The 25,579-nt window shown below is 39.7% G+C and overlaps 1 protein-coding gene across 1 annotated transcript in view; it reads right to left on the reverse strand.

Moving 5' to 3' along the window:
- Positions 1-24,759: 24,759 nt before the first annotated feature.
- The window catches only part of LOC308282996 (cytosolic phospholipase A2 zeta-like), a gene marked incomplete at both ends in the record, with an annotated part of 35,843 nt that continues 35,023 nt past the window's right edge, over positions 24,760-25,579 (reverse strand). Inside the window, one exon of the mRNA XM_080723383.1 lies at positions 24,760-24,936. Within this exon, the coding sequence (XP_080579509.1) occupies positions 24,760-24,936 (177 nt within the window). The remainder of the gene's footprint in view (positions 24,937-25,579) is intronic.

Consider the following 25,579-nt stretch of genomic DNA (forward strand, 5'->3'; position numbering starts at 1 on the left):
AGCAATGACAAATTAATTTCAGAGGTATTAAAAAGGTCTTAAATTGTCACTTTAGAAATGCACAGATATCCTGTTTAAACGTATTATGTTGGTTTGTTTACTGTTGAGTGAGAAAACAATGTTGCACATTAAAAGACAACTTTTTTTTTTTTTTACATCAAGGGTTCATATTCTAGATTGTAATTAGAGAAAGGAAAAGATGAGTGTTAAAATGTTTTCATTTACTGCTTTTTATAGTTTTAGCTATTTTAACAATGTTATTTCAGTGGTTGGGGCATGCGTACAAGTGCCTAATATGTATTTTTAGATACAATAAGCCCATTACCAAGATTGAAGATGCTGTGCAATCTTTCATGGGCCAATGTGACTTATATTATGGGGGCTAGTAGTGTTACTGTAAATAGTAATAAAGAAATCACCTGATTATTGTGTCTAAAAAGACATTTAGCCATTGTATGCATGCCCCCACCCACTGAAATCAAAATCGCTAAAATGGTTAAAACGAAAGAAAGCAGTAAATGAAAACATTTTAATACTCATCTTTTCTTTTCTCTGATTACAATAAACTAAAATATGAACCCTTGTTGTAAAAAAAAAAAAAAAACTTGTCCTTTAAACAAATCATCTGGTGAACCCCAAAATTATTTGGGGACCCCCCCTGGGGATCCCTACCTACATGTTGAGAACCACTGCCCTAGACGATGCAGGATATTAGGAAATAAGATTCTATTCTATGTACCCGTATTTTCAGGAATATAAGGCGCACTTAAAAGCCTTTAATTTTCTCAAATAACTACAGTGCGCCTTATAGTCCAGTGCGCCTTATATATGGATCATTCATTGACATTGACATTCCCTTTAGCACAGCTCCATCTGTTGGATGCATAACGCAACGGTAGCGTCTATTATGTGCGCCTTGTAGTCCGGTGCGCCTTATATATGAAAACAGTTCGAAAATAGACCATTCATTGACAGTGCGCCTTATAGTCCGGTGCGCCTTATAGTCCGGAAAATACGATAATGTGTTCTATGAAGCAATACCGGTATGTCAACTTGTACCACCTGAAATAAATTGGGATTTTATGAACAAAATGAAGATTAAAATGTTGGAAAAAGAAAAAAAGAAGACATTCTTTGATCACTACGTTGTTATGGGGTCTGTTTTTTAATTACACTTTTATTTAAGAAAATCTCCAGTGATATATGATGTGGCTTTAGCCACATAGAAAGGTATATCAACAAGTATTTTTATTTCTGTGCAATTATCAATGCTACACAATTAACCAATTATCTACGTATTCAGATTTTATTCAAAAGTTCAAATGACCTAGAAAATATGAATGAGAAAGGACAAATATCACCATATATCACATGCAGAGTAATTGTTGTATCCAAGTTAGTCACCAAAAGAGCAAAACTAAGCACGTCTTGGATTCACCCAGCTCCAGAATGATACTAATCTTATTTTATTCTAAACAGAACATTTCCCGCAAGAACATACATGTTATGACAGAATAATGGATAACATTATGATAATGAAGAACATACTAATTCTGCAGGGTAATAAAGACTAATGATGAATCATTCTTCACTATAACGTTCACTAAACTTTAAGAAGGTTTCACCAAATTCTCACAAAGATGTCAATTACACTACAACCCCAATTATCATTCAAGATTATATGGACATAGTGATTATGGTCCTAGTCAGCATTTCTTATTCTGATTCTGTGGTGGATGAATTATTCAAAAAAACTACTTAAGCAAAACTATCAATCAAGATATGTATAAAAAAGTTTAAAGAATATAGTGAGCTTGTTATTCTTCTTTTTTTTTTTTTATATAGCTTACAGTAAGTACAACATAGGGCTAATAATTTGACATTTTGAAAGTTTTCAAATACATTTTTGAAAAGTACAATATTTACCTCAGAGATATAATGGATTGAAGTATAAAGGGCTGAAAATGTACCTCAAATTTGTATTTAAGTAGGCTACATTTTGAGGAAAGGCATAAAAAAGTAATAAACGTATTGGTAACATTAAAGTATACTGCAAGTATTCCACCACGTTTCACTTTTGCTGTCTTGCTTTTTTGGGACCTTCTTGGCCTTCTTAATCTCCTCCAGCAGTGTGGCCTTGGTGAGCTTCACATTCATGGCGGCTTTTCCCATCAGGTCAGAGATCATTTCTGGGCTGTACGGTAGTTTGAAGGTGGCATATTTGTTCTCATTCTCCTCAATACCCTTGCGGTCTGAAAAGTTTGAAGAGTTAGTGAGTAGTTGTAAATGAACCCATCAAGCCCTGAGGCCGATTCTAAAAATGTCTTGTAAATGCTATAGGTTTTCAGAAAAACCTATGTTGCTATGTGTCAGTGAATTGAATTGAATTGAATTAGCCTTTATTGTCTCCGAAGATACATTTGTCTTGGCAATGGAGGTAACAGCGATAAAAAATACAAAAATACAAAACCACAAAAGACACATACATACGGTACATATACACCTAAAATTCATCCCGCACCTATCATGACACCCCAGTGTGCAATATATCAAGAGCCTCTAGTCCAGTATCACAGCGTTGCACTCTCCCAGCATACAGGTTAACGTCCCCCCAGTAATTCATCGTCTTTTATTGATGTGCTTATTGAGTGCTTGGATTGACAGCGGAACAAAGGAGAACTTATATCTGTTACGCGTTTCATCTGATGATTTGTACCGTCTACCGGATGGCAGCAACTCATATTCTTTATGTAAGATGTGACTTGGGTCACGGATGATTTTAAGGGCCTGCTTTAACGCTGTCCTATCAAAGATTTCTTTGAGAGAACATGGGGGCTGCATGCTAATGATTTTACCAGCCCTCTTGACTAGATTTTGCAGTTGGGATTTGAGTTTGACGGACAGATTTCCAAACCAGGTGGTGATACCATATCGGATGATAGATTCCATGTTTGCCCTATAGAACAGCAACATAATGTTTTTTGCCACCCCATGGACCCTGAACCCTCTCAGGAAGGGCATGCGCTGATTAAGGTGGGAACAAACAGAATCCACTTCGTTGGTAGCCTGATTTCAGACTCTGCGCTGGAACCAGTCCGCTCAGAGAGTGGGCGGGTCTATGGGCTGGAGCCAGGCAAATTGTTTGGCCCAGTAACTGAGAATCGAAACAAATACCTAAAAGTCACCTGCTCCACTCTCTGTCCGTGAATGAGGTTCGGACTGTGATCCCCCACAGCCTGTTTTTTCTACATTTAAAGTGGCGCTCAAGCTTTTTCAGGTGATCCCCAAAATTATATGAAGGCCTATTTTGACCCCATCTCAAAATGTTTTGTTCCAGGGACCTCCCAGGATCAATGATTTCAGTTTAAAAAAGGGGGTACTTTATTCATTACAAAAAAGCCAACATGTTTCGACCCACTGGTCTTCATCGGGCATTTATAGCTCTTGGCACAAAAATGAATACAAAGAAAGCAGATTCTGGCAATCATCATGAAACTTTTCTTTAAAAGAAAAACAACTTCCTTTGTGATGTTATATTGGATTTGTATTGTGTTTATATGCTAAGACAGTGACTTGGAGACCTTCACCATGCAATCTTTAGACAATTACAGCTCGTCCCTATTGGTGGAAAAAACGCCCAAGTCGTGTGAGCGTTTTAAAGTTGAAATCACGTTGCTAGGCAAAGGTATGTCAGAGGTACGTGTGAGAGCAAAGTGTCACAGCGTGTATCGCACGTTTCTATACTAATACTAATTAGTATTTCTTCATAGAAAAGTATTACAGTTACCTCCGCAGTTTTTCATGTTGAATAGGGGCATGTGGATCACAGTTGGGATGTTGCCGTCTCCTGGACACACATAGTAGGGTTGAGGTGTGCCATCAGCATTGCCGGGTAGGGCAACATGTGGGAAAGGTATGCCCATCGACTTGGACATGTGTGAAGCTTGTTCCAGTGTCTGTATAATTAAACAACAAAAGTAAAACCACCTAAGTCTTAATTCTTAAAAGAATATTTAAAATTGTTTATATTTAAAATTGTTCACAACTACTGCAGCAGTGGGCATTATACTAAACAGCTTATTTCCATCGCTTTAAAATCCACATTTTTGACTCATATCACACCTTAATACACACACTAGACTGAGCAATAACATTGTACTTAAGTCATTGATGTTGTCCAGGCTTACATCATTGTTGTGAATTGGCCATAAAACAATTCAGTCACGTCTAAATCTAGACGAGATTTCGAAAGCGAGTGAAGCGTTTTACGGTGGAATGGGTAGAAAGAAGTAACCATGGTGATATGTTTGTATGTTAGCTTGTCTATGTGTTTATTAACAGCAGAGAAGTAGCGATAAAAAATGGATTTTAAAGCGATGGAAATGAGCGGTTTTGCGTAATGCCCACTGCTGCCGTTGTAGGCTGTATAAGGTTGAGGCCGAAATGGACAATAATGCTTTTATAGATAAAAAAAAACACCTGGATATTTTTTTAGAGAGAGAGAGAGAGAGAGAGAGAGAGAGAGAGAGAGAGAGAGAGAGAGAGAGAGAGGACGGACACTCTCCAGTGATATGTGATGTGGCTTAGCATTAATAAAAGTATATGGTATGGTATCAACAAGTATTTTGATTTCAGTGCGATTATGCTAGCCAATTACCCAACGATCTATCTATTCAGATTTTATTCAAAAGTTCAAACAACCTACTGTATAAATTACAGTAAGTGCGCTACCTTTACAGGGTTCCCACTGCTGAAGTCGAGGGAGATAATGAGGTCGATGTCTCTCGCTTTTCTGAGGGAGGAGAAGTAGGGAGAGTTCAGCAAAATCCCAGCATCTTCATGGTCCCTCGTTTGTGTGTCCAGGATTTCGTCAGCTTCTTCAGCGATATACAAAAATACATTACAAAATACATTAAAACTTCTTTACATAGCCAGAACATTTTGTCTGTGAGAATTCAGAATGGGGGTGGGGGTCAGACTTTGGTGCTCTATTGGAATGCTGCCCTTTTGGAATTATGGGAAACCTTGAATACACAGATTAATCAATGATTATGAACTGTGATTTGTGTCAGAGCTCTGATCCTACCTGGCAAGGCTGGCATGTTGTACAGGAAGTTATATGAGGTTCCCCACGTCCAATGCATTGCACATTTTATGGTGCTCCAGATTATCTCCAGCCATACTGAAATTAGAAGTACACTGTACATTGGTATGAAACAAGTAATACTTACAACCATATTCAGACTATACTACAATAGGTCAATGCCATTAATTAAATACTGTATGACCAGAGCACTTAATACAGTGAATACTAAATACATGGACGATACAGACTTTAATACTATTATTGCTGACATCTTTCAAAGGTTTATTTTGAAATGCATCTGGTGCTTCTTAAAATGGATGCATGGATTACATTGCCAAACACAGAATACTGTTGTATTATGGAATAATACATCATTGTGTTATTTTCTGATCACTGTGGATTGTTTTTATTGCTAAAATGGAAAAGGTGCCAGAAAAGGAACCCAGACTTTTTACAAGCAGGGGCAATCCATCATCAACAAATTACTTATTATAAAAATGGAAATTCCCATCCCCAAAAAGTCTAAATGTAGAATCAGGGAACAGCACCACTCACTGGTAGCAGTGACACAGTCTTTGGTCAAGTCATGGAACCAGTCCAGGAAATGTTCAGCAACATTCAACGTGTGATTCTTGAGCTTGTCCTTAATCATTTCCAAAGGCATCTCATCGTTTGTGTCTAAAAACACTTTCTTGCCTGTCCTGTCCACCTTGCCTGTAGAGAGTTAAACAGAGATGGGAATTTTTGAGCTTCACAAAGTCTGTAGACAAATATATATATATATATATATATATATATGTGTGTGTGTGTGTGTGTGTGTGTGTGTGTGTGTGTGTGTGTGTGTGTGTGTGTGTGTGTGTGTGTGTGTGTGTGTGTGTGTGTGCAGATCCTTCTCAAAAAATTAGAATATTGTGTAAAAGTTAATTTTCTTCTGTAACATAATAGATTTTTTTAAACTTTCATATAGTTTAGATTCATTGGGCATGCAGTGAAATATTCAAAAGCTTTTTTTGTTTTCCTTTAGATTTTTATGGCATACAGCACATGAAAATCAAAAATCCATATCTCAAAATATTAGAATATTCCACATGACCACTCAAAAAAAGGATTTATGATACAGAAATGTCAAACTTCTGAAACATTATGTTAATTTATGCACTCGGTACTTGGTATGGAATACTTTTGAACAAATTCCTTCATTAATGGGGCGTGGCATGAAGGTGGTCAGCCTGTGGTACTGCTGAGTGTTACGGAAGCCCGGGTTTGCTAGAGGCCATAAGCTCATCTGTGTGGTTGAGTCTGATGTCTCTCATCTTCCGCGGGGATTTTAGAGCACTTGTTGCTTCCGTAGGTTGACAAGCTTTATTGAGATGATGATTTGTTTTAGCCTGAAGCACTCGGCACCTGCCCACAGAGCCAAAACTACTAGTAACTGGTGTAGTGAACATGGTATTACTGGGCTTAACTGACCAGCCAACTGGCCTGACCTGAACCCCACAGAGAATCTGTGTTGTGTTGTCAAGAGGAAGATGAGAGACATCAGACTCAACCACACAGATGAGCTTATGGCCTCTACCAAAGCAAACCTGGGCTTCCATAACACCTCAGCAGTACCACAGATTGACGACCTTCATGCCACGCCCCATTGATGAAGACATTTGTTCAAAAGTAATCGAGACCAAGTACTGAGTGCATAAATTAACATAATGTTTCAGAAGTTTGACATTTCTGTATTATAAATCCTTCTTTTGAGTGGTCATGTGGAATATTCTAATATTTTGAGATATGGATTTTTGATTTTCATGTGCTGTATGCCATTAGAATCTAAATTAAAACAAAAAAAGCTTTTGAATATTTCACTGCATGCACAATGAATCTAAAATATATGAAAGTTTTAAAAAATCTATTATGTTACAGAAGAAAATGAACTTTTACACAATATTCTATTTTTTTGAGAAGGATGTATGTATATGATACTGTATCAGAAGACCAATATAATCAATAACAATGAGTGCATTGTGTACACCGCTGGCGCCTATATAGGCATACTGTATAGTGTTTTAATGTGGATTGAGACAGTGTGTGTTCAGCACAAATATTTAATTGTTTTACAGTACAAGCTGAAATCGGGCTAGGTCACACCATCAATCATACCTAGAGGAGGATACTACACACACAAGATCCTTGTAGTGGTGCCGGCTCACGGCAGAATAGTGATGATAGTCTTTAAAAGACAAAGAAGCGGCCGCACTCACTGTAGCCAAAGTGGCAATATTTATTTCAGGATGCAGAGTAGGCCTATATGGAAACCAACATTTCGGCATACACTGAAGAAGGCAGTATGTTGCCGAAACATTGTACTTCAGTGAAGTCCTATGCCAAATTTCCCAAAATTGTGCGCTCTAAACTAACCACCTGAGCTACGACTATTACTTTGTTCAGTGCAAAGTGTAAATCACTATGGGAATAGATGACTAATACTGGCAGAACACAATTGCTACATTTAAGTGTACCTTCAAGCAGCGTGTTACATTTTTGGGCAAGATCTGAATGTTTCTTATGTTCTAAGACCCGAATGTGCATCTCCACAAGGGTCTGGAGCACGTCACATCGCTGGCAGTGGCACTTCAAATCTAGAAGAAAGGTACATGTGTATTTTAGTAAATGCTCGGATGAACAAATGAACCAATAAAGAAATGAATAAAATAATAGTTTCATACGTTCTAAGAAGGCCTTTATGGTTTCCAGTATTAGCTGCATGTCAGCTAGGGCACTGCCACACACTCCTGCCAATGATAGATCAACACAGAGTCAGGGTTATTATAGTTAACTAAAACTAACAAAATATCAAAGACAAAAACAACAACATTTTAGTGAACTGAATAAAACATAAAAACAGAGTCTGGCTCACAATGCTTTGTGCTTTGATTTTTTTTTTAATCTTGCCTCTATCCTGTATAATATTATAATAAACTACTAACACTACAACCAATAAACCAAACATGCAAACCTGCTTCATAAATGTATTAAAACTAATTGAAACTGAAAACATGAAGTAAAAAAAAAAAAAAAAGTTACAAATGTATATTTTAAAACCACGGACCCCTGTTTGATTAAATGTTCCATCTCTGGGACCGCAATCTACACTCTAAAATCGAAACTCTGAGAGGGTACTCCGAGTTGTCCATAACTAAACAGTACAATAAAGAATGTTCATGAAAACATATTAGACTCTTGTCCAAAATGTTTTCATAGGCAATGCAGAAACATAATCTTTGTGTGTGTCTATAATACAGTGTGTCTGTAGCATTATAGCATGTCTGTTATAGCATTAGAAAAGGAAAATCAACAGAACAAAAGGACTGACCAGTGACCACGTTGGTGTATAACTAGAAGTCACCTTTTATGTAGCTCATGTCCATCTCTGGCTGATGCTTTATCTTGTTCCCTTTGTTGAACTGACTCCCGAAGTGGGCCTGGTCCACGAAGGCCCCAGTGAGAGAGTACCCGGCCTCATCGGGGGTCATCTCAAACCACACGTCTGCCAAGGAAAACTCAGTCAAACTTTGAATCTACCAGTATCAAATTCAATGGCCACAATATATAACTAACTGTACGTGTTCAATCATCTTTATTTATTTTCTCAATAAGTCGATGATGAAACAGTGACTCCAAGGTTATGCCTTACTGCACGCAAGTACACACAAGAGTAATGTGAAAAGAGTAATGACACTTTACTGTCTGAAACTTTTTTGCCGTCTTGTTGGTTGATCTTCTTGTCAATCACAGTAAAGATGGGATAGGGATCCAGGCTGTCTCTTCCTCTCTGGGCTGAGAGCACATGCTCATCTATCTGAAGAGACAACACAACTGACTCATTACTCATTACTCATGATACTGTATATCAGGGGTCTTCAACAGGGGGTCCAGGACCCAGAGTACTACAAGGGGTCCAACAAATCTTTGTGATAGGATAATTATTTTAAATGAACAACTTTAACCCTCACATCCCTATTCTGAGGAGAACTTTAGACAAAGATAGCAGATCTACAAGCTCTCAACGCCTCGCAGCACGAGGTGTTGAGAGAGCTTGTAGATTGGCTATTTTTGGCAAATAGGTTTGGTGTAGAGGTTAAAAAATGATTTAAGTAGTTAAATGTCTGATAAAACACATTAACACGAATCCAACATAGACTGATGACAGTGCTGTCAAACAAGTCTATGAATCTATCTATGAAAATCCACAAAACACAATTTTATACAATGTGTTGTGGGGGTTGTGCTGCTTCATCTCTCTCTCAACTAAGGGGTCGTTTGGCCTGAAAACGTTGAAGTGAACGCTGTTGTATATCATTTTTATTGTATGTTTTGCAAGCTTCATGACGGAATATATAATAATAAGTCGCTGTTGGACAGAGACAAACTACAGTAACTCAAATGTTCTACTTTTCTTTTCATACTGTAAATCAACGCCATTGAACACCCCGTACGTATGTGAGTGGGTTAAACACATTTGAACCAAGTAAAAGGTTCCTGACAAAACCAGCTAACTCCATTGGTTCGTCAAACTGTTGGCTAAACCATGCAGCTCCACCCCCTCTTCACTGCGTGGCATAAAAAGCATTTCTCTCACTAGTTCTACGGAAAATGTGAACCCCACTTTACTCTCAGACATTATTGCAATATTCCTGCTTATTATTGTTTAAGCCGATATAAGCATTGTCATGACACATCAGGGCATTAATTCACACGTTGTGATGCATTTGAGGTTGGACATCCATTGTCAGCTGTTCTATCAATGATAGATAAAAACCTTATAACTCCACTTGAGCTGAATTTGGGTAAAGAGGTGATAATATAATGACTGAATCTGACATTAAATAAAGTCACAATACCAACGAGACAATACCAATGAGAATGGGGGTCTTACAGTAAACTGAAGTTTACTGTACGAGGCAACCGCCTGTGAAGAGAAACACTCCAATTCCCGAAATGCAACGGGGTATCACGTGAACGGGAGGTCCGCTTCCCTCGTAGGCAGCAGTGTTATGCTGCTGCACAAAACTGCATTTATCTTCTAATCGAACTTTTAAATCACGTTCATGTTTAAAACGCGTCCTTCTCTACCGGCCGTTACAAAAGCAATGAGGCCCGCGATTGTAATTTTTGTGAAAGAAAATACTATTGTGAAAATAAACATGACATACTCGGATTACATTTACTCCGATTACTTTTTCCATTGAGCTGCAGAAACAGGTAAAATAATGGCAGGTTTCCATGGTAACTGACGATTAAATCTTTAATAATCATGGGCACCTGCTGTGTTCTTAACTGTTATAATACCGGTACCATATAAATTTGTATTAGAACTATTCTAATTATAATACACTATAAACTATGAATGTATTACTATGATAAATATAATACACTATAATAGATTATAATAGTGGTTATAACACAATATAATCTATTATCATGAATTACAATCCTGGTGGTCTAAATGAAAAGTCAGTGAGTGGTCATTATGAAGTGTTTGGCCCTGTTGGGCCTAGCTCATACCTACTCTGGATTGGATACTTTTTAGTACCACATTTAGTACCACTTCCACAGCACTACCCAGGTTCTTGTAGTGGAAACCTCGCACAAGTGGATGGTGTGGAGTGGTGTGGTGTTGGGCCATGTCAGTGGAAAAGGGGCTCATACTGTATGTAACCTATTAATGTGTAGTTGATTGGCTGACCTCTTTCACGACAGTGGGGACAACCATTGCAGACCAGAAATGAGTCAAAGAGTAGTTGTCATATTGGCTGTAGTACTTCTTCAGTTTAGCTTTCATCTCCTCCCAGGGCACACTCCTGACAGAACCTAGCCTTTTTACTATGGCATCTGTCACTGATGGTTTGGAGGACCAGTTGAGCTCTTGGTACAAGGGGGCCATGCACCTGGGGATGATAAGAGAGAGAGAGAGAAATACATGATTGAATCAACTTGTGCCTCAACAAGTGCCTTCTAAATCCTAACAAAAGTCTTTTTGAAAACCCAGTGTTGCTACCGGTATATCAGTGGTGATCAAACCAATTTCAGGACCCCAAAATGTGTCAATTCATTGTCATCTGACAACATCAAATTGTCATTTGACGTGTGCCGTCCGCAGCCGGTGTGTGTTCCTTAAAGGAGTCATCCAGACCAAAACACATATAGGGTTAAATCTGCCTTTTATCATACCCCTTTATACCTGCTTTAGTCCATTTTTTTCATAGCTGCCCCTGTTGCTAGATTTCGGCTGCCCCTGTTGCTAGATTTTGCTGGCCCTCTCATAACTAACAGAGTAGATAGACTTTATACTAGTGCGGTAATTTCTTCAGCTTCAAAGTTAGTATTTTTTTATTGGATTGTGTTTACACAACGTCCTGAGACCAACCAAACCGCTGTTTTGACCTCACAGGCACCCTTACTTGTCAAACGGCTTCTGCTCTGCACCAGAGCAGGGAGAGGAGAGGCTAGAAAGGGAGGGGAGGGAGGGGTTGGTTTGACAAGTAAGGGTGCCTGTGAGGTCAAAACAGTGGTGTGGTTGGTCTCAGGACGTTGTGTAAACACAATCCAATAAAAAAATACTAACTTTGAAGCTGAAGAAATAACCGCACTAGTATAAAGTCTATCTACTCTGTTAGTTATGAGAGGGCCTGCGAAATCTAGCAACAGGGGCAGCCGAAATCTAGCAACAGGGGCAGCTATGAAAAAAATGGACTAAAGCAGGTATAAAGGGGTATGATAAAAGACAGATTTAACCCTATATGTGTTTTGGTCTGGATGACTCCTTTAAAGCCTCTATCATGTTGGGTGAAGAGCTATCACCTCACCGCGGTGTAGTTTTCTAGCTATCACCTAAAAATGTATAACAAGGCCTAGGAGATAGCTGGAAAACTACATTGCGGTGAGGTGATATCTCTTCACCTTGAACTATGATAGAGGCTTTAGTATCTACCAGGTTGATCCTGAGACTCCGGCCAGGTACAGCATGCAGTCCAGCAGTCCTTCTTCCCTCAGTTGTTCCAGAGATCCCAGCAGGCCCACCATGGCTCTCTCTCCTCCCCCAGAGGCGATCAAAGCAATGTTGGGAACCTCTTCCTTTTAGAGAGAAAGATTATAGCAAAATATTAGTTCTTCCACAAATCTTCTGGATATTAAATATATATCTAAGTTATATTAGTATAGCCTACACCACTGAAAGTGTCCATTATGTGAGTTGCCGTTTCACTACAATGAATAATATGTACAGTATCTACACCTGCGCCCACATGCCTTCACTCGCACGCTTTTGCATCGAATATTGTAACACATGCATTCCTTTCAATCCTATCATGCCCTTCATTGACTTCCTCATAGAGAAAAAAAGAGAAAAAATAAGCTGCAGGGATCAGTCAGTGGCTCTGATAGATAAGTGCTCTTTGGCAATACAGGTAGGAACATATGAACAAAAAACTGGGTTTTCAAAGAAGTACTGCTTAACTACCTAGGAGGGGTCGTTTTTTATTGAGGGGTGTTACTGGAGAAAATGTATAAGCCCTTTTATAAAATGCCATGACCCTCCCTCTCAATTGGGGAAAAAATCAGTGACCCTCCCCAAGCATTAAAATAAAAAAGATTGACCCTCCCCTACAACATGGCATTTACCACAGTAAAATTATGCCTATAAAACCTATATTATTATATTCCTAACCAGTGGCGAGAACAGAACAGAGATTTTTTTTCTTTCTTTCTTTTTTTACTGTAAATAATTAGGATTTTTTTTTATGGTTAAAAACGGGAGCGGGCGGCAGCAGCAATGAACAATAAGGAATAGGCTAATATAATGCATTGAGATCCCAGCTGCACTTCATCCCAAAACACATTTCCAAATATAAACTAACACACCCTCCAAACTAAAGTAACACACAGTGAGTAGCCTATAGTGCTGCTAGTGTAAAAGTCAACGTGGACATCACATAAAAGGTGAGAAGTTCTCACAGGTTGAGAACAGGTTATTTGACATCTAGGTTACAGATTAAACAGTTGACACATGTGCACAACACAGAGAAGGCTTGTAACTGCTGCCATTCATTTTGTGCTGTTGATTGACTGTCGTCAAATCTGGGTCAAATGCGCATTTTCAACGAGCGGTCGTTAATTCTTTTTAGCACCTTTTCACTTTTTACTTTAGGGAGGTGGGATACAGTTCTGACAACCATTGTTGCTGCCTTACACAGCTCTCCATTGTTTTAGGAAAATACATTGTAGTATAAACACAACCACTTCAGTTCATTCACACTAACTGCAGTGACTGTGGGGCATTTCCAGGGATGGCACCCAGGGTTTGTCATTAAATGAAGCAGAAGGCTGTTGACAATGGTTGCGTAAGTGCCTGTACCTCTGGAGCCATTGTTTGCTTTTGAAAAATTGCATGACCCTCCCTTGAATTCAAAGTGAAATCAGCAGACCCTCCCTAGGACTGAAATTGAAATAGCATGACCCTCCCCTATTTTCCTCCAGTAACACCCCTCAATAAAAAACGACCCCTCCCTAAAGGTTTTGGTTGCAGACTTACAAAGAAAAAAATTCCAAGGTCCATCTTTTGATCCTTGGAAAAAATATAAAGGCAACAAATATGACCAACCGTATCGACCTAGGGTCTGACAAGTCTGCAGCCCACACCTTTAGGGAGTTAAGCAGCACTTCTTTGAAAACCCTTTTTTGTTCATACAGTTTATGTTATCTATTTTGACTTTTCCATCAGCCCATGCCTTACAGCATACCTTACAACCTACGCAATCTGTTTTTCATCAACATACAACTAGAAGCAACCTATCCAACAACAAATATTTATGCTGGTAGAACTTGATTTCCAGCTGTCCTCAAGTAACACCTTGATGACTCATGTCCTTTGACAAGCCAGCAATCTCTATAATAGCTTTATCAAAGGAGCTTTATTGGAATGATAAAACATACTTCATTGCCAAAGCAAGTGTCAAAATATAATGAAAACGGTTGAAAATGGGGAACATGTATACTGCACACTTGGAGGGGATACAGCATTGTGTAAAAGAGCTATATGTCACATTTTGTCGTTATGTACAGGAGCAGGGTATGACGCTTTTTGGAACAAATATCAGCATTTATTTTTTTGTCGATATGATTTCAATAGTATCATAAAATGTGTTTAAAGGTAGCAGCTTAATTTATACTGTGTGTGCAGTAGGTCTAGATGCCACACAAAGTGTTCTATCGATTACTCACCCCATAGAGACTTGAATTCATGGATATATTTTTTAGTTTTTGTCACATTCCTAAGCAAATAATTTGAGGAGACTCTTTGTGTCTCCATAGGGAACCCACTGCTGGTTATCAAATTATTGGCCATGAAATGTGACAAAAACGAATAAATATCCATGAATTGGGGCGAACGAAGCACCTCCTAAGTAAACACCCTTATTCAAAACAAAGAATAGATTTGGACCATGCCAATATTATTGACCTCTTATTTTGTATGTGGCAAACATGGAATACTGATTAAAATGTTAATCACAAGCTGGCATGGTGATGACCCCTGCCCCTAAATGCTAGAAATGGTAATTGTTGTTGGACAATGGATTTCAAGTGTTATAAGACATAGGGTGAGTCAGTCAGTCAGTCAGTCAGTCAGTCAGTCAGTCAGTCAGGCAATATTGGCCTTACAAATATCTCACAATGTACTGCATGCTTCATATACAAAGTCTGAAAGGCTCCTACCAGAGTGCAGGGGATGTTGTTGTTCTTCAGGCATTGTTGAACCCTGGATCTTCGACTGGTGACATACTGTTTCTCTGTCTCATTCAGAGAATGACCAATTCTGACCTTTACATAAAAAAAATACAAAATAACATTGAATATTTTTACCTTTCAGGTACTGTGTGTGTGTGTGTGTGTGTGTGTGTGTGTGTGTGTGTGTGTGTGTGTGTGTGTGTGTGTGTGCGTGTGTGTGTGTGTGTGTGTGTGTGTGTGTGTGTGTGTGTGTGTGTGTGTGTGTGTGTGTGTGTGTGTCACACGCACACACACATACTGCACCAGCAAGTTTGAGAGTGTAGATCATCTATTTTTTATTGAAATTAAGTTATTAATTGATAATATATTTTTGAACGTTTGGGTCTCGAGGAGACACCAACTTTATCTTTTGGGTCTTGAGCTGAAAAGGTTTGGGAAACGTTGATTTAGACAAATGAGTAATGTATGTTATATAAACATTATTGCTGTATAATTTTATCATTATTTACCCATATTCATCCACAAATGAGCAGACCATTAACAATATACTGTAGTTAATTAGCCTGTTGAAAATGCAAAGTGTTGGCGCACTTTATTTTAACACTATAATTGCGGCAATAAATAAGATAACTTACACATTCAGCCATGTTCTCTGCGTGAGCTGTCAGCCAAATGAGCAAGGTGAGCTTGAATCCTGAGATCTTGAGCTTGAGGGCTGTGCCACCTTATATACCACAAGAAAAAACTAGTCTAACAAGAAATGCTTGTAACTCAAGTCGGTTTGTGGTGTTGAAACATAAGGCGGAGGGTTCTGAATTACATTCACAGTAACTACACAGCAACAACGAAGACAGGTTGCTGCCGCTATGGTCCTGTACAAAATGCACAAACCCCACTGCCCAAGGGACCTCCAGGACATGCTCCCTCCCCCATACGTCAGACGGCGAACCACCCAAATATGCACAGCCATGCCAGAACATGCTCTCAGCCCCCCAGGCTCCAATACACGCACACTGGACAGAACCTTTCTCCACACTGCTGTCCGGGTGTGGAACAGCCTACCAGAGCATGTGGTCGACTCCATCACAGAGTTCATAGACATCTCCTGACCACCCCTCACTTAATGACTGTTGAGCTGCAGTGAACCATATGATTGGCCAATGGATGGTGTATACATTATCTTATATGGCTATTGTTCACAATTGCATCTAATAAAAAAAATATAAAAAATAAATGAAAAAACTACACAGCAACATAAACCTACATGTGCATGCAAAATCATTAATTAGATCCAAATCTAGCTTTCTCATTGACCTGAAACATCCTGTAATATCTGGATGGATCGACTTGTTGGAGACCGGCATACTCTGGAACGATGTAAATAGGGAATAAATAGGGAATTCACAGTAACTACACAGCAACTACGAAGACAGGTTGCTGCCGCTATGGTCCTGTACAACAGTGTTTCTCAAATGGGGGTACGTGTACCCCTAGGGGTACGCGGAGGTACTGCAGGGGGTACTCAAGATAATGGCCCCCAAAAATAAAAATTGAAGTATAAACCATGATACTATTATTCATAGTTAAATAATTAACTACAATTGAATTAGAAGGAGAAAAAAACTTTTACTGTTATGTTTAATGATGACACTTGGAGAAACTTGTTGTGAGCCTGACAGTTGCCAACCCAACTTACATATTAGGCTACCAGGCAACTGGTATGTTTGAATGTTGTTTGAATGTAATTTACTAGAATTTTGCGGGCGCTTCGCTGTAAAAAGTTGTTATCCTTATGCATAGATTAAAAGCTGCCGTTTCATTTGCAGTGATGTTGAAAGAGAACACGGTAACACGTGTGAAATCAGTGGTGGAAAAAGTACTCACGTTATACTAAAAGTATCAATGAGCAGAGTGAGATCAGCATGACAGAACAGTTAGCTTAAATGGGACTAATAGTAGTTTGTCAGTAGTCAGTGTCAAATTAGGCAAAGTACAAATTGTATTTAAGGCAGGTGTGAGATTCAAGTTAGAAGAGAGGCTTAGCTTACAAAACTGCAGACAAATTGACAGGAAGGGTGTAAATGTTAATGTGTCTGATAGCTGAATGTTTGTGAGACAAAAATTGTGAAAGAAATTGTGCAATTGTGTCTGGATTCTTAACCATTGACGAGACAAAAGTTATGAAAGTAGCTGTTTATCTGCACTTGAATCTGCACTTGTGGGTTGTGTTTCTCTGTTCTTCCCTATTCTGAGATATTGTAGGTATTTTGCGAAACTCTCCTCCAGAGAAACACCACAATTCTTTCACATTTCACAAGCCCTAGTTGCTTATTTTTGGCTTATTTTTATAGACCTGGTTGCTTGTTGTGTTTTTTGTCATGTCTAACTCCCGACTAAGATGTTATGGCCACAGTGTTGAAACTCTCACTCCCTTTTTTTTACTTTTTGTGATGTTAGATTCTTGAAAAGGGGGGTTATAACGTTATATACCGCTAGTTATGGTTTTAATTGCAGTTGGGAAAATGTTGTTGTCGGGTAAAGGGGGTACTTGGATTAAAAAATCTACGAAAGTGGGTACTCTAGCCAAAAAAGATTGAGAAACACTGCTGTACAAAATGCACAAACCCCACTGCCCAAGGGACCTCCAGGATATGCTCCCTCCCCCATACGTCAGACGGCGAACCACCCAAATATGCACAGCCATGCCAGAACATGCTCTCAGCCCCCCAGGCTCCAATACACGCACACTGGACAGAACCTTTCTCCACACTGCTGTCCGGGTGTGGAACAGCCTACCAGAGCATGTGGTTGACTCCATCACAGACAATGGCCTTCAAGCCTTTAAATGCAGAGTTCATAGACATCTCCTGACCACCCCTCACACTTACTGACTGTTGAGCTGCAGTGAACCATATGATTGGCCAATGGATGGTGTATACATTATCTTATATAGCTATTATATAGCTATTGCAGATAATAAAAAAATAATAATACAAAATAAAAATACACAGCAACATAAGCCTACATGTGCATGCAAAATCACTATAGATCCATATGAAATAAACCTGTAATGAGATAATGTGGCACTTCTAGCTTTCTCATTGACCTGAAACATCCTGTAATATCTGGATGGATCGTCTGGTTGGAGACCGGCATACTCTGGAACGATGTAAATTGGGAATGAATGCCCCTGGGTGAAGTAATCTGGAAATGTGCCCATTTTAATTGGCTAGTCAGTGTATTACACAGAAGAGGGAGTGTCGCCTGGGTGAAGTCACCAGGAAATGTTCCCATTTACTTGGAGTCTGTGTATTCCACAGAAAAGGGAGTGTAAGTAAGTAGTAGAGTGCAGTGTTTCCCAACCTTTTTTTCTACCAAGGCACATTTTTTATAGCCAAAACATCCCAGGGCACCAGACATACGGTGTGTGTGGCAACTGGCTATTTTCAAAATGTTTGCCTCTTCCTTATTATTTAACAATTTGGTCTTTAAAAAAAAAAAAATCTTTATTTTTACCAGTTGATTACTTTTGATGCAATAATGGTATTTTTTTTTCTTTCTTGAGGTATTAAAGTTTTTAAAAGTCCTTAAATTGTGACTTCACTGTCAAATTTCAAAGGGCACACCAAAGCATCTCAAAGGTCTCAACCACGTAGACAGTGGTTGAGAAACCGTGGAATATGTTCTACAGAAAGGGGAGTGTAGTGTAGGTAGTATAGTGTAGTGTATATTCCACATAAGGGAGCGTTGCCTGGTTGAGTCACCAGGTCCAAGTGTCCACATGTCCCGAGTGCCCAGTTGTCCAGGTGCCCACCTCTCCAAGTGCCCACATGTCCCTAGGGCCCAGATGGTTTTGGTGGCCAGTTGTCCAGGTGGCCACTTCCCCAAGTGCCTACATGTCCCTACTGCCCACTTATTGTCCCTAGTGGCCAGGTGGCCACATGTCCCTATAGTTGTCCAGGTGCCCACATGTCCCTAGTGTCCACACGTCCCTAGTTCCCAGTTGTCCCTTGTGCCTACCTCTCCAAGTGCACACATGTCCCTAGTGCCCAGTTGTCCAGGTATCCACCTCTCCAAGTGCCCACATTTAACATCTCTATCTCTATTAAAACTAAAAAAAACAGGTGCCCACACGTCCCTGTAGCCACATCTCTATCTCTATTAAAAAAATAAAAGGTGCCCACATGTCCCCAGTGCCCAGTTGTCCAGGTGCCCACCTCTCCAAGTGACCACATGTTCCTATCTACATCTCTATTACATTCTTAGTATTCTAGTAGTAGTACTGTACACCAAAGGTGAGCTGACAAAATCATCTGAAGTTGTCGGTAGATAACATGGAACATAAGCCGTGCTGTGTGAAGACACAAGAATGCATGGCAACAACATTAAAAAGTGTAAAGATAATTCCACATTATGTAACAACAAATAATAAACAATCAGTTTGAGCTGGAGCCTGACGTGACTGGTATTGAGCTGGGACCTGGTGGAGGCTGGGCTGAGCTGTAACCTACTGCTGATTGACTGGGTTTGAGCTGGGGCCTGGCAGGGGTGCGTGTGTGTGTGTGTGTGTGTGTGTGTGTGTGTGTGTGTGTGTGTGTGTGTGTGTGTGCGTGCGTGCGTGCGTGCGTGCGTGCGTGCGTGCGTGCGTGCGTGCGTGCGTGTGCGTGTTAAGGCAATCAATGAGACAAGTGGCTATCAAAGCAGCATAAAAAAGATTTAAGATTAAAATGCTGGAAGAAGAAAAAAAGGGGACATACTTTATAAGGTATATCAATTTTAAGTATTTTTATTTAGTTTAAAGATGTATTTTTTGGGCTTTCATGCCTTTATTTGATGGGACAGTAGACTGACAGGAAACGGGGGGAGAGATGGGGAGTGACATGTGGCAAAAGTCGTCCAGATCAGGAATTGAACCAGCGCCGCCGTCAGGCATCAATGCCTATGTGGCAATGTGGTATGCACCTGGACCAGTAGGCCAGCAGGCAATTTAATTTCAGTGCATTTACCAATGCTACCCAATGAATGAGAAAGGACAAATATCACCATAGATTCACATGCATAGTAATTGTTTTATCTACTGTAAGTTACAGTTTTGTATGACCCAAAGAGCAAAACTAAAGCATGTCTAGGAATCACCCATGCTCCGGAATGGTATAATTGTTTGTGATTATATGATGCTAATGTTATCTTATTCTAAAAATAACTTTTCCCCCAGGAACATTTATATTCTGACAGAATAATGGAGAACATTATGATAATGAAAAACATATTAATTCTGACAGGGTAATAAAGATTCACCCTGAATCATTCTGACTATTATGTTCACTAAACTTTAAGGTTTGAACCCATTAGCACAAAGATGTAGCCTGACACTCAGCCTGAATTGACATTTCGTTTCACTTCATTATTCAGTCTGAGGTCGCTCCCGCCGAGGGCGATTACTGGGATGGGCGTTGCCAAAAAGAGGCAGTCTTGTGTGATTGGTTCACCGTCTGACCAACACATGACGTATAGTGGGGGAGCCAAACAGTCAGATTCTGTTGGAATGATAATTGAATGATAATTTTTGGAGACATGTATCTTGATTCTTGGGGTTCTCAGAATGCCAAAAAAACATGTCTCCAATTTTTCTTTTGGAGTTTAGCATGTGTAATTAACATAATTAGCCAATTAATTGCCCAAAACGGGAAATGGCAATCACTTTGCTTCTAGTTAACTTATAAAGGTGAACTAAGAGTCTAAGTCCATGTTTGTGAGGTCCACAAATTCATCTGTTACCATTGTGAAGTCATGCAACCTTTCCTAATTAGCATAATTATGTAAAAATGATGTGAAAATAAGCAGATTGCTATATTTTTCGAGTTTTAGTCAACTTTGAAAGCTTCTCAGACTTTAAGATGTATGTTTACAAGTTATCAATTATGTCACAGTGGCCTTAATGCCCCAGCTGACTGTACCACTTTCTCCTCTTTCTCTTTCTTGACAGTAGACACCTGTGTCTCTTTCTTGTCATGTCTTGTGTCTACAAGAGTCAAGCTCACAACACGTCACTTGGAGATTGTCTATTTTCACTACTTCTTCAACGTGTTTTCTAATTTATGGAATTTCTTTAAAGAATTCTCTAAAATTAAATTACAGAAATAATAATTAAAAACAAAAAGTAGGAAACCAAAAAATGAAGGGACCCATAAAAATGTGTTGACGATACACAAATGGGTCCCGACCTAGTGTTTGGGAAACAGGGGGCAGTCAGAAGTCAAGAAATTCCACAGAAAAGGGAGTGTGGCTTGGGTGAAGACATCTGGAAATGTGCCCATTTTAATTTGGTTAGTCAGTGTATTCCACAGAAGAGGGAGTGTTGGCTGGGTGAAGTCACCAGGAAATGAGTCAGTTAACATGAATTTAACTTGGAGTCAGTGTATTCCACAGAAAAGGGGAGTGTAGTGTAGGTGTAGCCTACAGATTTTTGTAGTATGTTTTTGTTCAGCAAGGCAAAAGCATTACTGATTTTTGTAGTATGTTTTTTAGACAATTGAACAATTCCTGGACACAGATAGGGCAACACAGCTCTACATTGAGTCCCCAGACACTGATATCTTTGTTCTTGCAATCCAACGGTACCATCAGATGTACAAAGATACCTATTTCATCACCGGTGTGGGGTAAATAAATACATATCATCTCACTGGAGCCAGTAGTGCACTGAGTAAAACAAGGACTTCAACCTTACCAGGGTTCCATGCCATCTCTGGAGCTGACAAGACAGGCCATTTTTCTGGCAAGGGAAAGTTAACCTGTTGGCAAGCCCTACACCGGTGTCCTTTAGAGGTCGTATCTGCATTTGCTACTCTAGGTTTTTCTATAATCTGGCTCTCCTCTTCCTACCCAAGATGCAATGCGCTTTCTCTTTCTATTTCTATTCTCTCTCTGATCCAGAGGATTAAACTAATTAAAACATATGTTTTCGGGGGAAAACTACTGTTTTGCTATGTAATTACTGTACCTTTTTCTTCCCTTTTTATTAATATCACGTAGATGTGTTTTTTTTTGGTACTTTATATAGATGTAATGAGGCTATGAAAAAATAAAAAAAATCCCATCCACTTCCACTATAAAAGAATCTGCAATGGATGATTCTGTCCCACTGGGATTAAACAAATTAAAACATGTATTTTCGGGGAAACCCCCTGTTTTGCAATGTAACTACTGTACCTTTGTCCCATTCACTGCCACTATAAAAACAATCTGCCCAGGGTCAAATGTCCCACCATAGTAACAGGGCAGAATGGGGCGGGATTTGCAAAAGCCATTAGAAGCCGAGAAGCTGCCACCTACACAATGAGCATTACATCAAGCCATTGCCCGTGCCTATTACCAGGCAATGGTATGGTATGAGGAGTAAGGACCACGTACATAACCCACAGATGCCACCAGCAACTGAATATGGATGGTAGGCTGAGGGAAAAATGTGGCTGCAAGAAATCCCAGTGCATGTCACAATGTTGAGATGTGCATGTGTTGGGCAGATGAATAGGTGTGTTGTAATGTAAGCAACTAGAATATCGCCCGCCTTTGGCGGGCGAATCCTAGAGTTCGCACGCTTCGCGTGCTCACATGCACACACACGCACAACTGCTCCAAGCCATGTTGCCCACAAAAAGCACTGTTTCTTCATGTATTTTGAGTGTGTGTGTGTGTGTGTGTGTGTGTTTGTGTGTGTGTGTGTGTGTGTGTGTGTGTGTGTGTGTGTGCCCTCTTGTAACCTGAGACTCTCTCTCTCTCTCTCTCTCTCTCTCTCTCTCTCTCTCTCTCTCTCTCTCTCTCTCTCTCTCTCTCTCTCTCTCTCTCTCCCTGTGCAACTGACCCCCCCCCCTTCCCTCTTGTAACCTGAGACACTCTCTCTCTCTCTCTCTCTCTCTCTCTCTCTCTCTCTCTTGCTCTCTAGTGAATGAGTGGACGACATAGGGTGGGGGCCAATGATAGAGTTATGGGCGGTATTCCCTACATTCTACCTACATCGGACGTTCTCCCTACCTACCGCTTGGAAGTGGGATGCGGCTTTAAGCCAATTGTAAATATAAGATGCACATCTGTTGGGGATTGACGATGACGATGACGAAGATGGAGACCCTTCACTGTGGGTGTGGCTAACTTCAACTGGGTTACCACCCACTATGACAACCAGGCATACTTAATGAACTGGTGGGTGTGGCCACATAAAAACCTAATTTTAACTCTTTCTGTACACTTTTGGGGAAAAAGTCTTCATCCTAGTATAATCATAATAGCTGATAATCATGTTTTATGGGGGGGGGGGGGGGATCATGGCACCCCATCTTTAATTAACTTAAAGCAAAGAAATATAGCTATTTCTGGTTTCAGTGTGATTATTACATAATTATTACATAGACAAAGGGTTGCATGATTTATTTTTAGGATGATGATAATGGAGGACTTGTAAACTTGTAAACTTTACTTGTAAACTTAGAATCTGAGAGATGCTTTCAAAGTTGACTAAAACCTATAAAATGCAGCAATTTGATCATTTTCACCTCGTTTTTGCATAGTTTATGCTAATTATGCTAATTAGGAAAGGTTGTATGACTTCACAATGGTAACAGATGAATTTGTGGACCTCACAAACATGGACTTAGACTCTTAGATCACCTTTATAAGTTACCTAGAAGCAAAATTATTGCCATTTCCAGTTTTGGGCAATTAATTGGCTAATTATGCTAATTACACATGCTAAACTCCAAAAGAAAAATTGGAGACATGTTTTTTTGGCATTCTGATAATCCAAAAATTATCATTCCAAAATTACGGAAATTGATAGGCTCCTCTACTAGTAGTGTTGTTATGTGTGGCTAGTGGCTAGCCTGTTGCTTGCTAGTGCTACTTGCTAACCAAAGAAACAGGCAGAATAGGAGCACTACGAACTAGTAATCAAATACAACATAACATGCCTGCTACTGGTGCTTCATAGCGAGATTGATACGATCGCATTTTACCGCAATTTACCGCATTTTACCAGTAAATTGGTACGGTCCGGCGGCGGTGCAGGTTTACTTGGAAACGCACATGAGTTCTGGGAAACCCCCACCCACGCTGATCACAAGACGCTGATTCACAACGCTGATTCGCCGTACGGATTTTCGAACGAGGCAGGCCTCTTCAATGAGAGGAATTCTAGACCGGTGCCAAAACAAAAATTTAAAGGGGTGTGGCTAGCGATTCAGGGTCTGGAACTAGGCTAACAAAGATGTCAATTATAACCCCAACTATCATATAAGATTATATGGACATAGTGATTATGGTCTTGGTCAGCATTTATTTTTCTCATTTTATGGTGGATGGTACTCAAATATTTTGCTTAAAGGTATGATGACAGCCAAAGAAGATTAACATTATGATACAGTAGGTCACGTGGTCTTTCTTCAAATGGTCTGAAAAGGAGGCAGGGCCGTATCAGTTAGTAGTGAATGTATATTTCGTCCGTTGTGCGGTGCCGCGCACAACGTGATGCTTGTTAGCTTGTAGCCCGGCTAGCGCCGCGCCGCACCGCACGGCTATTTTCGCGCACACGAACACACACACACACACACACACACACAGGCTACACACACAGAGTGTATGAGCCACGGACCTCAGTCCTCCGCTGTGCTCCGGTGAGCCAGCAGAAAAAAATGGCTAATTTGATAGCCATAATTAGCTGTTTTGGCCATGTCACCCGACCTTTAAGTAAAAGTAGCAATATTTTGCACCTAAAAGTCCTCTAAGTAAATATTTACTTAAAAGTATTGGTAATCAAAATATAGTTAAAGTATACCGGTTGTGAGTAAAAAGTAATTAATATAAAGTAACATTAAAGTATACTGCAAGTATTCCACCACGTTTCACTTTTGCTGTCTTGCTTTTTTGGGACCTTCTTTCTTGGCCTTCTTAATCTCCTCCAGCAGTGTAGCCTTGGTGAGCTTCACATTCATGGCGGCCTTTCCCATCAGGTCAGAGATCATTTCTGGGCTGTACGGTCGTTGGAAGGTGGCATATTTCTTCTCATTCTCCTCAATACCCTTGCGGTCTGAAAAGTTTGAAGAGTTAGAGAGTAACCTTTATAAATGAACCCATTAAGACCTGAGGCCGATTCTAAAAAGATCTTCTAAATCCTAACAGTTTTCAGATATATCAGTGGTGCTCAAGCCTTTTCATGTCAAGGACCCCCAAAATGATATGTATTTGGCCGTGGAACCCCTTCTCAAAATATTTTGTTACAGGGACCTCCCAGTAGCAAATATTTCTGTTAAAAATGTTTGCTTTAAAAGGACATGTGTATTCAAAGAATTGTCACAAATTTTCAAGATGTTCCAAAATAGCTGACCTACAAGCTCGTAGCGTGGCACGAAGTGAAAAGGAAGAGGTCGGGCATACTTTATTCATTACAAAAAAGCCATGTTTGGATCCACTTGTCTTCATCAGGATATGTATACCTCAATTGGCACAAAAATGTACACAAAGAAAGCAGACTTCTGGCAATATATACCAGTAAGACTCCCTAATCGCTTATCTCCACAAATAGGGCAAAAATGTGTTTTTCCAAAATCTTCCTGATCCATGTTGATGAGATGAGTGTAGACATGCTGTGTAGTGATTTTCGTGATTTTAGGGCAAAATCTGTAGGAGCAGTGTCCAAAAATGTGTTTTTAAAAATCGGCCTGA

This window comes from Nannobrachium achirus, assembly GCF_963921795.1.
Source record: "Nannobrachium achirus genome assembly, chromosome: 4".
Taxonomy (NCBI): Eukaryota; Metazoa; Chordata; class Actinopteri; order Myctophiformes; family Myctophidae; genus Nannobrachium; species Nannobrachium achirus.